Source organism: Coturnix japonica, chromosome 1 (genome assembly GCF_054131305.1).
Source record: "Coturnix japonica strain WE chromosome 1, WE-NBRP24, whole genome shotgun sequence".
NCBI lineage: Eukaryota > Metazoa > Chordata > Aves > Galliformes > Phasianidae > Coturnix > Coturnix japonica.
The window spans coordinates 77,576,878-77,591,301 of NC_140663.1; the positions used below are offsets into that span (position 1 = coordinate 77,576,878).

General features: G+C 41.5%; 1 protein-coding gene across 1 annotated transcript; it reads left to right on the top strand.

The window, feature by feature from the left end:
• Positions 1-1,840: 1,840 nt before the first annotated feature.
• On the top strand, positions 1,841-10,505 carry LNP1 (leukemia NUP98 fusion partner 1). The gene is made up of 3 exons (XM_015876931.3): positions 1,841-2,359; positions 7,274-7,519; positions 8,895-10,505. Exons 1-3 carry the CDS (start codon positions 2,210-2,212, stop codon positions 9,072-9,074), a joined length of 576 nt encoding a protein of 191 aa, XP_015732417.2. The 5' UTR covers positions 1,841-2,209; the 3' UTR covers positions 9,075-10,505.
• The last annotated feature ends 3,919 nt before the right edge of the window (positions 10,506-14,424 follow it).

Below are 14,424 nucleotides of genomic sequence, written 5' to 3' on the forward strand. Positions count from 1 at the left end.
GGCGGGAACTTCCGGTAGAACCCTGCCTGCAGCGCCGCCTGCAGGAGTGGAGGACTGCAGACACTGTGCAGAGCGATCATAGACTAAGAATTATAGTGCGGTTTGGGTTGGAAGGGACCTTGAAGAGACCTCAAACACCTCCCTGGGGAGCATATTCCAGTGCATAACAACCCTTTCTGTAAAGAAGTTTTCCCTGATATCCAACCTAAACATAGCCTGGTGCAAATTGAGGCCATTTCCCCTCAGAATCACAGAATCACAGAATGACCCGGGTTGGAAGGGACCTCAAGGATCATGTAGTTCCAACCCCCCTGCCTGGCAGGGCCACCAAACATACACCTTTACTAGATCAGGTTGCCCAGGGCCCCGTCCAACCTGGTCTTGAACACCTCCAAGGACGGGGCATCCACAACCTCCCTGGGCAGCCTGTTCCAGGGCCTCACCACTCTCCTAGTGAAGAACTTCCCCCTAACATCCAACCTAAATCTTCCCTCTTTTAACTTAAAACCATTTCCCCGTGTCCTGCTATTGTCAGCCCTTTCGAAGAGTTTACTCCCCTCCTGGGAGTAAGTTCCCTTCAGGTACTGAAAGGCTGCAATGAGGTCACCCCGCAACCTTCTCTTTTCCAGGCTGAACAAACCCAACTCCCTCAGCCTGTCCTCATAGGGGAGGTGCTCCAGCCCCCTGATCATCTTTGTGGCCCTCCTCTGGACCCTTTCCAAAATCTCCATGTCTTTTTTGTACTGAGGGCTCCACACCTGGACACAGTACTCCAGATGGGGCCTCACAAGAGCAGAGTAGAGAGGGACGATCACCTCCCTATCCCTGCTGACCACCCCTCTCCTGATGGAGCCCAGGATCCCATTTGCTTTCCGGGCTGCCAGAGCGCACTGCTGGCTCATGTTGAGTCTTTCGTCCATCAGGACCCCCAGGTCCTTCTCTGCCGAGCTGCTCTCAAGGACAACTCCTCCCAGCCTGTACAGGTGCCTGGGGTTCTTCCGGCCCAAGTGCAAAACCTTGCACTTTGCTGTGTTGAACCTCATTAGGTTCACCCGAGCCCAGCTTTCCAGCCTGTCAAGGTCCCTCTGAATGGCATCCCTTCCTTTCTCGTCCTGTCACCTGTCACCAGTGAGAAGAGACCAACCCCACTCTCGCTTAGTGTAAGCACCTTCCAGGTATTTGAAGAGAGCAATAAGCACACATAGTGCAACATTCTTCAGCTTCATGCTTTACAAACAACATTCTAATGTGCTACAACAGCGTTCTCAGGCAACATCAGCTATTTTGAAATTTAAAATAAAAGCCACAAATGTTGTAACAAGATACTGACAACACAGAAATGTAGTGTAGAGTGGAGAAGTCCAGTGTAGCCACTTGGACTCAGGAGTGAGGAACAGCCCCCTGCCCTGTTCTGTTTTAGAGTGTAGACATGGCCAAGACAGCCCAAACCCAGTGCTTGGTTACGAAGACTGTGGTCAGACTTATTCCTGCCCTGTGTTCAATGAGCTGAAGCCAGGCCCACCATAAACCTGATATGGCAGATGAATTGACTTTAGTGAAAAGCAGATGATGCATGCTCATGCATCATGCCATAACCCAAAAATTAATTTCTCAGGAGAGCCTTCTCCCTGGAGAGACCATGTTTCCTGAACACCAAAAGAAAGCGTAGAGTCAACACAGATCAGGAGGGAGGGCAGCATGAGGAGGACTATTTGTCCTGCCTTCCACAAAGTCAGTTAGGCCTCTGCAGGCAGATGTGCCAGTTTCTGACCACTGTCAATATGTCAATTCTGCTTCTCAAAATCACAAGCCTGCTTTGGGTTAGAGTACATGCCTCCTAGGCATGTTACTATGGGCAGTTCTCCATTGGGATTGACAGCTGGTGCACTCAGCTGCAATGTATATGGAGCACATATTTCCCTTCCTATCAGCTCCCTGCGGCACTGTCATATTGAACATCTCTGCAATGGAAAGATTAAAAGAAACCTTGTTGAAAATAGATGAGAAAGGATTGACTTTATGTTTAGACAGTGCCTAGGGCTGCAGTGGGTTGGGCTTTGGGGGATGAAGTGCAGAAAGAGTGGCTGAAACTGCATCTCCTCTTCCTCTCGTTGACAGAACAGTGTGAGGCTATTGGCTTATTGGGATCCTTCAGTATTGCTTTTCCTTGTCTGGCTGGGAGACTGCTGCAAGTTTGGATTGTCTGTACATGGAATATGAAGAGGATGATGATATTTCCTTTGCAAGATGGATGAGCAGTTTCTGGGGCCACAGCTTGCTTGATGAGAATGAGAAAGAGGGAAGAGGCCACAAGAAACGTCAAACACGATCCCTTAGTGAAAGGAGAGCCTCCCTTCCGGTAAGAGCTGTGTGCAGTTTTCTGTGTGCATGTGCATGTGGCTTACATATGATCTTAAGTGCAAACATCCCAAAAGTTAACCCTGGAGATAACGCTGGGATGAGAATGCCTCACTTACCTTGTCAACTACATTCACTTCCTACTGGCAGAAATCAGTTGCTTCTTGAACTCAGCTCCATGCCAGAATCCTCAGATAGCTTTGGGATAGAGGAAGATAAGCAAACTTCAAGATGAGGAAAGATGGGACCAAAACATGGAAGAAGAAGGCTGTAATAACTGCTGGAATTGTAGCTGTGCATTATGATTTTCTGTCTGGTACGCATGACCTGACAGAGATAAAAACACTTCAGATATCTGGCATGCACAAATTTGTCTTAAATGAGTATTTTCTCACACGTAAAACCACATAAGCCTATATACATTCATTGGATTTTGACCTAATTCTACAACCACTCTTCTCAAGGAAGATGTGTGCTTTACTCTCTGGGATTTAGCTGCTTGCTGGTGTAACTGAATTAAAGCTAGAGGGTAAGGTCCATCCTTGTTTAAAGTATCTGAACCTGAAAATAAGGACCCAATATATAACAAAGCTCATTGTGTTATGAAGTAAGATTTTAAGGGAGAAACAGACCACCATTCCAACCATCCATCTGCCCATCACCACTATGTCCATTCAACCACATCCCACATTGTCACATCTACACGTTTCTTGAACACCTCCAGGAAAATTTTTTTCTTTTCTCAAAAATTATGCTTAAGAGGAGCGAAGTGGAACAAATCTACCTCCTTAATCTTTAAATGCATGAATAGGTTGGAAAGGTAATCACAATCCATTCATTTAAACTGATCAGCAACATCTACTAAATATTAGTATAGTATAATTACATATACTTTTGTCACAGGTTGAAAAACAGACTCTGAGGCAGAGTTTTGCTAATGAATTCCATCAGAATGCCTAAAACCAAAATTCATTAACATTTATTTGTTTATTAATTATACTGTATTCTAATTTTGTTCTTCAGAGAATTACACATACATGATTTCTTTACACCTAATACAGATCGAAGCATCAGAATGTACTTTAAATTGCATTCTATTCAGCAAGTTGCTGAATGCAGCTTCATCGCATATTTGTGTGTGTACACATACTTTTAATTTGAAGCATGTTCTTAAATTCAATTTGATCAAAAGCTATTTCAGTGCTTTTGCTAATGATAATTGTATCCCTGAATCAGCTAGAACTTTACTGAAGTTAGCTTAGAGAGAGAAGACTGTGACCTTTTATATGACCATTCAGTCAGTCGAAGTTACCCTGTACACTTCATTATGTCTGGCCTTCACGATAGTCCTCCACACAAGTACTTCTTGGCTCATCTCACTTAAAACATTATAGCTGATTTCTGTGGCATCCTGTCATTTAGGAGCCTCTCAAAATATGAACAAAGCCTTGTAGAAGAATTCTTCTGTGATTTCTTCACAGACACAATAATTTTTATTTCTTTTTCCCCCAGATCTTATAATACCTTGTAATACAAACAATACTGAGATGCGGTTCACAAAATGCCTTTGTTCTGATCATTCTCATGATCAGAACTTATATTCATCCCTCATTGGGACACTGGCAGAGCATGTAACCGGCCTCAGGAATCCTCATGCCAAAACAGGCTAAAACAATAAGTCCAGAATCCTCCATTAAAACACTTACCTCCACTCCCCTGGAAAGTGCACTGGCCTGCAGTGAATATGGAAACAGCCTGAGGAGAACTAAGTCATCTGCTTTCAACTGCTTTAATTAACTTGCTGTATGCTGCAAATTTTAGATACAGTAAGTAATTCTCTTTTTGAAGCTGATGACTTTGCTTGATACATTCTAGTTGTCCTCTATCATTTCAACTCAGGACTGTTTCCTACTTCCCAGGCATTTTGTTGTGGGGAAAGCATTGCATGCAGAGGCACACTGGTTAGAGTTTTACAACCCTACATATGGGAGCACACTGAAGTAGACATTGCTGCTCATGACAGAAAAGCAGATAAGAAACAGCCAAGGGTAAGAGCAGAATTTCTGACTACAGTTGAAGGTAATGACAATTATTCTAAACTAAAATCAGACTAAACATCTATTGCAATATCATTACTGTAGATCAGTGGAAGCCTAGGCTGAAACATTTTTAAGGAATTCATGCTTGGCTATAAGCTTCTGGGGAGGAAAGAATGCTCTTGGACAGAACTGGAATGTCAGATTTTCCAAAATATTCCTAGAGAACTGGGGTCATTATGTAAACTTGAGCAAACAATGAATGCAGTACAGACACTCTGAAGATTAACTGTCTCACTGACAGCTGTGTGAGTTCTCAGATCAAAGCCAAAAGATGGAAGAAATTATCTTGTCTCCAACAGAAACTGAGCAAGAGAATAGACAAACGATATTGGCACCAAGTTCTTGAGGATTTTTTGTTTCTGTGCTTTTTCTGTGTTAGCAAACAATCTGCTTCCTATTATGTAAACAGACACTAAGCATGACTGGCATCATCCAAAGGCTCATACAGAAAAGGGGATTACTAAAGGGAGTGAGAAACAAGCATTGAGAGTTCTCAAAAATTCCCTATTTTGATACCAAAGAACAGATACCATTCTTCCTTCCCATGCCTTTTCCTTGCTTCACCTCCTCTCCACTTCTCCAGTTTAAGAACTACTCAAGGGCAGACCCTAGAAGCCAGAGATGATGGAAGCTTGTTAAAGAGGCACCACATGTAAGCACGAGGCAACTAGTAGGGCAAGGATGGGAACAGACACTGGAGCAATGCTCAGAGACTTTTGGCAAGGGAAGGCAGCAGTGGTGAGTGGACAAGAGAGCGTGGATAAAGAGGGAATCTCTGTTTCCAGCAGCTGCTGAGACATCAGGAAGGGAAGCATAAGTTAAAGATGTCTCAGGCCTGTTCTTATTTACAGTGGTACCATGAATCCATTTGGCACCAAATCTGTATATTAAACACATGTATTATATCTAAGAAATGGTAAGAAAGCCGTATGGATCTTATGTAAACTCGCTGCCAGAATTTATCTTAAATAAAAGAAGACTACTGTTTTGTACTAATAAGCCATGAAATTTTCATTCTTAGCAGTTGTATTAAGGCCTATGTCCTCTGTCAGGTTGTGTTCATAAGACAGTAACATGCTAATGTGTGTGTGCACCACAGGAAGAAGCATGGCCACTATAATGTGATTACAAGATCAAAAAATCATAGAATGGTCTGGGTTGGAAGGGACTTTTAAGATCACCTAGTTCCAACCCCCCTGCTAATAGGCAGGGATATCTCCCACTAGACCAGGTTGCTCAAAGCTCCATCCAGCCTGGCACTGAATGCTTCCAGGAAGGGGGCATTCTTAACTTCTCTGGGCAACCTGTTCCAGTGTCTCACGAACTTTACAGTAAAGAATTCCTTCCTAATGTTTAGTCTAAATCTGTCCTTTTCCAGTTTAAAGCCATTTCCCCTTGTCATATGCGTAGCTGTACCCTAGGTTCACTGAGACAAATCTGCATTTCAGAGGAAGGCCTGTCCATCTTCTGAACCATAGTGTCTATGTTAGTATTTGAACTACAGGCTTCACTATAATTTCACCTGAATGTGTGCTTCCAGGAAACAATATACATTGATACCATTAAAATGGCATAGAAGATTATCAGCTTGTACAGACTTGATGTGGCATGTGTACTCCAGTCCCTCAAGAACAATCTGATTGCTTTGATGCTTTTCCAAATGACAATACGATATGACCTTACAGAAATCACAGCCATATTGACTACTGTTGTACCAGTATGCCTCAAAGTAAAAATAGCATAGCAGGAATCATTACCACTACTCTCAGCAGCAGTCTATAATACTAGTTGCTAGAGTAAGCTTATGGCTGGAAATGAAGTTGAACTTGCACTATATGAGCTGGTGACCCTTAGGTGTTAAGTACATCTAGAAGGTAGAAGACTTCTATAAAAACAAAAACAAACAAACAAAAAACCCAAACAACAACAACAATAAAAAGAGTTTCAGATGTCTGTGAAAATGGGAATTATAAATTAACAAGCAGCAGGATATATAATCCCTCAGTTATTGCTAACAGCTGCATGCAGGAATTCGTAATGAGGGAGGCAAATCTACCTACATGGTAGATTTGGAGCTGTGGTATTTTGCTGGAAGATGCAACAGAAGTAGATTTACTGGTGATTTAACATCTCTCATCAAGCCAGCATGAAAAGCCTGCTTCTTTTTTTTCCAACCTTATCAATTCTGTGATTCTACAATTCTATCACTTCTTTATTAAGGATGTGTCCCTTAGTGCCCTGAAAATCTCTTATGACGTCAGGGCGAATATGCTCAAGAAACCACTAAAAAACATGTACAGTAGACTATCTTGTCTGCATTTAGGCTGGGCAGCAGATATAATAAAACTGGGCTTGGAATGGTCTCTGTCACACTCAAATGACCTCAAATCTCTATGAAGACCCAGAGCACCTGTGGGTCAAACCCAGTGTCTCGCTCATCTGGCCACAAAAGGGCTGGGTCTCTGATGTTTGAAAGCCCTGCCTAGAACCCATTCACAGGGGGGACAGCTGGGTGTTTGGAATTATGAAGTGTCCCAGTTCTTTTCAACGACAGTGGGCACACCTCATATTTCAAATGCTTATTTTGGGTGCCAAAACTTAGATACTCAAAAATGGGAATGAGTAAATTCTGCTGCTGCCCGAAGGAAGCAAGCTCTTTGACAGTGTGATTCTTCTGCACAGATAAGGAAAGTTACAGAAGTCTGGGCAAAGTTATTTGTTCTGCAATACTGCTTGGAGAGTACTCTGCAGTAGAATCTATCCTGCGTGCTTTGCTTTTAGTATTCAGTACTCAGCAAAGTCCTCTTCTTTTGCAGGCCAGGCTTTCCTCCCTCCATACAACAAGACTTCATGCCTCTGCCAAAGGCTCATCTTCAGGTCATCTCAAGGGCTCCAAGGAATTTCAAGAAGACCAAGATGTCAAATACCATCGCCACAAGAAGGCAAGCAGAACACCTTCAGGAGATAGCTCGGGCCCAGAGACAAGATCAAACTCCATGCAGGAATTTGCAGAGTCCTTTGAGAAGCAATTGCATTTCAAGAGCAAACGCTCAGTTTCTTTGGTAGGTAACAACTAGCAGCAACCTTATGAAGACTTCAGAAATAAATAAATAAATAAAATAGAATAAATAAATCAGGCCAGCCTTATCCTTTGTATAATCTTTGTGTTTTTGCTTGGGGAGGAGCAGAAATAAGCTTCAATTAGAATTTCTTGAATGATGTGATCCTTACTGTAGTTCAAGAACATCTGCTAATGTCATTAGTATGAGCATTTTGGATGTAGTGTCACCATCTAGACTTGTTCTGAAGTGTGTATCTTCAGAATGAGACACTGCACTCTCTGTGGCAACAAGGCAAAACAAAAACAGATCTGCTTCACTTTTGCTGTGATATCCAGGTCTTTTTCTCATTTCTGTTGACCTGGTTTAACCACAGGCCGTGTTATCTGTAAGACTGCCAGGCATCATGGTGTTTTGGGGATTTCTCTTTACTCCTTGGTACTGCAGTGTCATTGCACAACTGCAGCAGCTGACATTGCTATATTTTCACTGTAAGGGCATGCAGACAGTGTGGATCCTTTTCCTATTTCATTCTTCTCCTTGTCAGTCTCTTCTGAGGCATGACTCTGCATGGCTTGCATTGAAGGAGTACCCAATAATGACCTTTATCTATGACAATTTAACACATTTACCATAATGATACATCCTATCTGTTGTATCACACAGTGGAGGGGTGGGTATTGAACAGTAAGTCCCTTTTAATATTGGAAGAACAATGTCAAATTCAGTCACCCCACTGAAAAGCTGTGCTTGAATAGCACTTGACATTATCCTCAAATAACAACAAAGGGAAGTATCCTTTATTTTTTCAGGTTTTTTTGACACTGATAGTTTCAAATGGAGAAGTAAACTTCATCCCTCTATGCAGACCTTCCATTTAGCAATAAGAGAGGAAACAAGACTCTCTCTTCAATAAATGGCATAATTACATGATCAGTCCCCATGGTCACAGTCCCTGCGTGCTCAGTCCTCTAAGAATATGAAGAGTCATGCTTTTGGAACCTTACGGGTATTGTTCAAACCGCCCTATATATGACTTTACAGACCAGAAGAAACATGGATCACATGAAATAAGAAAGGAGCCTGAGATGAAATTTCAGAGCCTCCTTTTTTTCCCTCATGTCTCCTCTCCCAAGCTTGCTCTCCAGGCAGATGATCCTCCTACCTCCCACATGGTATCATCAAAAGAGTTGCCCCTTGCTGAGTATTAGGGTTTCTGGCTGAGGCCATGAGTTTGAGCCCATTGTGTTAAAGCTGATCTGTCTGAGGTTGGTAAATAGAGTATTTCACTACACATTACTACTGAAATATCTTTATCAGATTTTGTTGATCATGTAAGAGTCACTAAATTCTCTTTTATTTTTATCCTGCCTTTTAGCAACCTGAAGGCATGAAGGAGAGAAGAGAGAGACTGCATCTGAGGAAGAGCAAGTCTCACAAGAGAATGGGAGAGAAATCAGGACCAGGGCGAGCACAGGAAGAAGAGCGCTCAGATGCTATACCTGCAAAACACAAGGAACAGTTCCCATCACAAGCAAGCACTGAGAAAGGATACTGATGCACAGGCAGCTAGAATGTCTTGGGCTAATGAATTTTAGCACTATCTCTGATGAACAGAGGGAGCATTCTTGTTTTGGCTAGAAGAAGCTTATTAGCTAGAGCAAATCCAAAGCTGTAAAATGAAACTAAAATTCAACTGCATAATGGATACCATTTTACTACATTCCTGTCTTTTCTTTTTCCACTAGGAATGCGACCCCACTCAGAGATATGGGGCAGTGAACCACACCTGTAGAGGGTTTCAGGCAGATTTAGCATTACAGTAGGACAATAGTGGGTTTGTTTGTTTAAGAGGAGAACATCTATGTATTACAGAGCAGTGCAAAGACATTGAAACCCTTATATTTCTCCTTGAATTGCAAACAGAAAGTTTGGGAAAGAAAACGTACACATAAACTGTTATCCATCACTTGGCCCTGACTCTGACTTAGAGTTGGTTTGGAAACAGGGGTCTCTTATCTTTGACCATCTCCCAACTCCAAATTTGTGGAGGTGACAGAAAACAAGCCCTCACACTCTCCTCCACACACTGCTGTTATCACTGTCCCTGCAATACAACTTTCATTTCTCTGACATCCTTCTTTTCTCTCCCATGTCCTCAGTCTCGTTTCCAAAGTCACACAACTAGTTTTTCTGACAGCTTTTCCTCTGTTGTGGCCTTTCCTCCCTCCGTTTTCTGTTTTGTAGCTGCGACTCGTAGCTATAAGACTCTTCTGTCACAACTCTAGTCCTGCCTCCTCAAAATTTGAGCCTTGCTCAAACCTCTGGTAAAAGCAGAGATGATCAGCCTCCTGTACTTCTATATAGTATCTTCAAGGGGCTGATTATACTTGCCACAAATTCAGGGTGATGGATCCTTCTCATTTTTTCCTTTCTTCATGAGCTAAGGCCAAACAAAGGAATTGGGAAGTGGCTCCGCCACCAGGGATAAGCATGTCTTGGGTTTCTGTTTTTTTTCTCTCTGGCTGAAGATCTCCTAAACTCAACTGTAAATCTCATCATGTCTAAGTAAGATTTCCTTCTTTGCAGAGGAATACAATTTCCATATGCTCAGAAACAGCTTTTTGATATGTGAGTCTTCCCTTCAGAGAAAATTTCTGTCACTGGGAATAATTTCTCCAGGCCTAGTATGAAGAAAGCCTGCTTTGGTAATAGAGGATAGTGAAGACTGATGGATTTATGAGCCAGAATCAAAATCCACAATGTATTCTTCTCAGGATTTTCTGTAATTAACAAAGGTTTTATTACTTTACTTTAGAGCCTTAATTTTGAATGTTCAACCTTCTAAGAGCTTAGGGCATCCTCAAAACTTTATAACACTTATCTTCATTTTGGGATTGGTTTTGCTTTATATAAGACTCTGAGGGTATAAAAGAAAGTGGCTGAACCCTTGCTAATGCTTGTAAGCTGTTTATTGCCTGGCAACATATATTACAAAATAATAAATCTGACTGAAAAAATATTTATTCTTATGCATGTTCCTGTCCACCCCAGTCCAGACTGGATTTTCATTAAATTCTTCCATCAGCCAAAATTTTCATGCAGATAACTTTCCTCCTATAGTCCTGATTTGAAGACTGCAATACAATAAACCTGGATGGAATCATAGAATGGCTTGGTTGGAAGGGACCTTAATGAGTACTGGCTCTGATTTGCTATTGACTACCTCATGAAGGCACAGGCAAGACCCATTGCCCCCAAGGCAGCCTAGCAGGTCTGCCCCTCACTGTATCAGCTCTCTGAAAGCAGCTCCCGTATTTATCACTGAATTCCATCTCTCAAATGGGAGAGTTTTTCAACGTTTTTGTTCTTTTTTGCCCTGCCGTCAGCCCTGTGGTGTAGCTCTGGAGACAGAATGTTTCAGATGTTTTCTGTTGTACCACATAACAGCACTTTCCAGTGTAGTCCCATGTAGCTTACGCAAGCAGCATTACTTATAGAGTTAAACTTGCGTAGTGGAATAAAATCATTCTCCACAGATATCAGCAATTATTCCATAACTAATCAGGCATTTGAGAAGGAAGGTAATCATTCAAAGAGAGCTCTGATTGGAATAGCATGACTGATATTTCTATTTGAACTGAAAATGGAACTGGGATGTACAAGTAATCAAAAGAACTCTAGAGGGTTTTCATTCCCAGATGTTGGGTTTTTTTTCTCTTTTCTAGAGTGGGATGGCTATGAATTGGATCAATATCCAAACCTTGGATACAAAGAAGATGAGTTAGCAGGCAGCAAAGACAGAAGGATCAACAATGTCTTTTCCAGAATATTCAGTAACAGATAACATAGAACACATACAATAGTTTTAGAACAGAGTGGAAAAGAAGGCAGCAGAGGCAGGCTGCTCACTTATTCTGTGGGCTGTCATTGAAAACTGACCTGTCTCAGAGGTCCATGAAATACATTTTTAATTTGCTGTGGTTCAAGGTGGGAGACAAAGCTTTGGTAGACCTTCGTAGATCTTTCCCACTGCTTTCAGCTACCTTGTAAGTGTTCCTGTGGGATGTTAGGGCTTGGGTATGTACAAGCATTTCAGCAGCAAGATCCAGTTACAGCACAGTATTTTCTAAGAGGGGTAAGAAGAGATCTTGTAGTGTGATTACCTGATCTCCTAGGTGGGCATCTTCAAGGCAAAATCCCTGGCTCTGAATGCACTCACTCTACACGTGAAAAATATAAAATTAAATACAGGTATAATCAAATCTGATGTTCAGAATTACTGATCAAGAAATAATTTATAATCACGAGACCCTGAACTTCTAGAGCCATCTGCCAAAAACACTGAAAAAAGAGCATGTCTTGAACTAAGTTCAGAAGGATAATGCAGCCAAAATCCAGCCCTGGAGACCAGAGAGAAGTAAGTACCAAAATCACACAAACTTCACAGATACTTCCCTACCTGCTGTACCAGAGGTTAAGATAGCTGTCAACAAGCAAATGCTATAATATGCTTCCTCATCATAGCATATAGCATATTAGGGGGTTGATTTTCCTTTACTCTGTTATTTTACATGGAACTGACATAATATTCCTGTTTTTTACTGTGAGGCTGATGAGACACTGGAACAGGTTGCCCAGTTGGGTTGTGGATGCCTCACCCTAAAGACATTCAAGGCCAGGCTGGATGGGCCTTTGAGCAACCCGGTCTAGAGGGAGGTGTCCCTGTCTATAGCAGGGGGTTAGAACTAGATTATCTTAAATGTCCCTTCCGACCCAAATCATTCTATGATTCTATTATAATCCAGATACCAAGCATCATTCTTAATATTCATTGCTCATTTAGGTTACTCAGCAACTTGATTACTTAACGAAAAGTTATTCTGAGCTGAGACCATTCAAGTCTGATGAAATTTTTTCCTTTGTTAAAGGAGAAAGATTTGCATCTATGTGTTATTTGCCATGATCACTGGAGAACTGACAGCAACATAGAACTTCGCTGTATGCACAGTTTTCACAAAGAAGTATTGTGACAAAATCCAAGGCCCCTTTTTTTCTTTAACTTGCTATGTGGAGAGTAGAAGGACTTTACGTATGAGTTTCTCCAGACCTTGAATGATGGTGGCTGAAAGTGATGTTCATGTTCGTTGGAGACACATCACCTATCCTTCATTATCAGAAGCTCTGTAGAAAGCAGAGGACTCCTCAGTATGACCATTAGTTGTTTTTAGGTATTTTTGCACTTATGCAAAGACCAAGGGTAAAGATGATTGGCCATGCTGGAATCACTGCTCTAGCTACTGTGTGTCATTCTTTTTATGACTGAATTAGTAGATAAGGGAGATACCAATGCTCCAAAGGAGCTGTAAGCATCTGAGTGTTCACATGTCTATGGTTCTAAACTGACACTGCAGGCAAGAAGCAAAATATTCATTTAATTTCTGGTGTAAGAGGGTTCACCACTTTCCATAGAGATAAACTAGGTGGTTTAGATGGTGTCCTTGATGATAGCCGTACTTCAGACACAGAACCTTAATTTCAATATTTGTTGGTCTGGTATCAAAGAAACTGAAGGAGAAAGTACTGAATAGAGCACATTCCTGAGGAAAAAAAAATCAAATTTTGTATATTCTGGATCTTGCATAGCACATTCTGATGATGGCTTTTGATACTTACTTCTCTCTGGTCTCCAGGACTAGATTTTGGCTTCATCTAATAACAGTACCCTTGCTTCCTTAGTATCATTGACTCAGTACATTTTTTAGACCAAGGATTTTAATTTCTTATGGATGTGCATATAAAATTTCCTGGCAAATAACTTTGCTAATATAACACTTAAGACCCTATTTGCTAGCACTCTTTTCCACTTGCTTTTAATGGTGTAATTCTAAGTGTCTGCTAAGGAAATCAACCTGTTCGACAGTTTGTGTCCATGTGTTTGAGCAATGTCAGTCACAGACTCCTTTCATCTGTGATGAAAGAGCCAAGAACAAATGATCCTTTAGGACTACAGAGAGGAATAGTCAAGTTTTGATTCCAGCTACAAAAGAAAAAAAAATAATAATCAAAACCTCACTCAGCAAAGTAATCCATTACAAGGTTTCTCTATGTTTTGCGGCTTTTTATACACTTCAGACACCAACTCTAAAGATAAAAACCAACACCCAACCCCTTCAACCCCAATGCATGTTATGGAAATATGTCAGTGTTTAGGGAAGAAGGTGAAATATTTTTACAATTCTATGGACAGTTGTAAATAAAAAAGCACATGTAATAGAAAATACATCGTTTAAAAAACATTTTATGGCTAGACAGCATAAAAAGCAATTTCCCAGTAGAGGGAGCCAATTGAGCAGATGTGCTGCAGTTCACACCAAGAATGTGTGTTCCAGCACACAGTTCACCTTCATTTTCCTGGGAGCTACTGATGGTGTGCACCCTGGGTGCTCCCACCAACATACACTCTGAAGGCTCAGGCCAAAAGGGCCCCTGCAAAAGGAAAGAGGTCCCTGTGGCTCCTGCTTTCCTTAGGATCAATGCACACCCATCTCCAGGGATGAGAAGAGCTGCTTCTCTAGGCCAAAATGTCTGTCACCTGTGCTCACAGCGGTCAGTTCTACTGTCTGTATTCTCACTGTTAAATACACAAAAGTTTTTGGGAAGCTCTCTTCTAATACTCACTTTTGGGAAATTCTTGCCTCAGGGCACCTATTTGGCCTTTATTCTGACAGATCAACTGTGTCCAGAACACATAAGTTACTTTAAGAAGGTCTATGCAGCTTTATACAGATAATTTCATGGCTCTTCTTTACTTGTCACACAGCCTTAATTTGCATTCCTCCACCCAATAAAAATAAACATTAAAGGCACCTTTTATATACAATATAATTGAAAATAAGGAAGTTTAG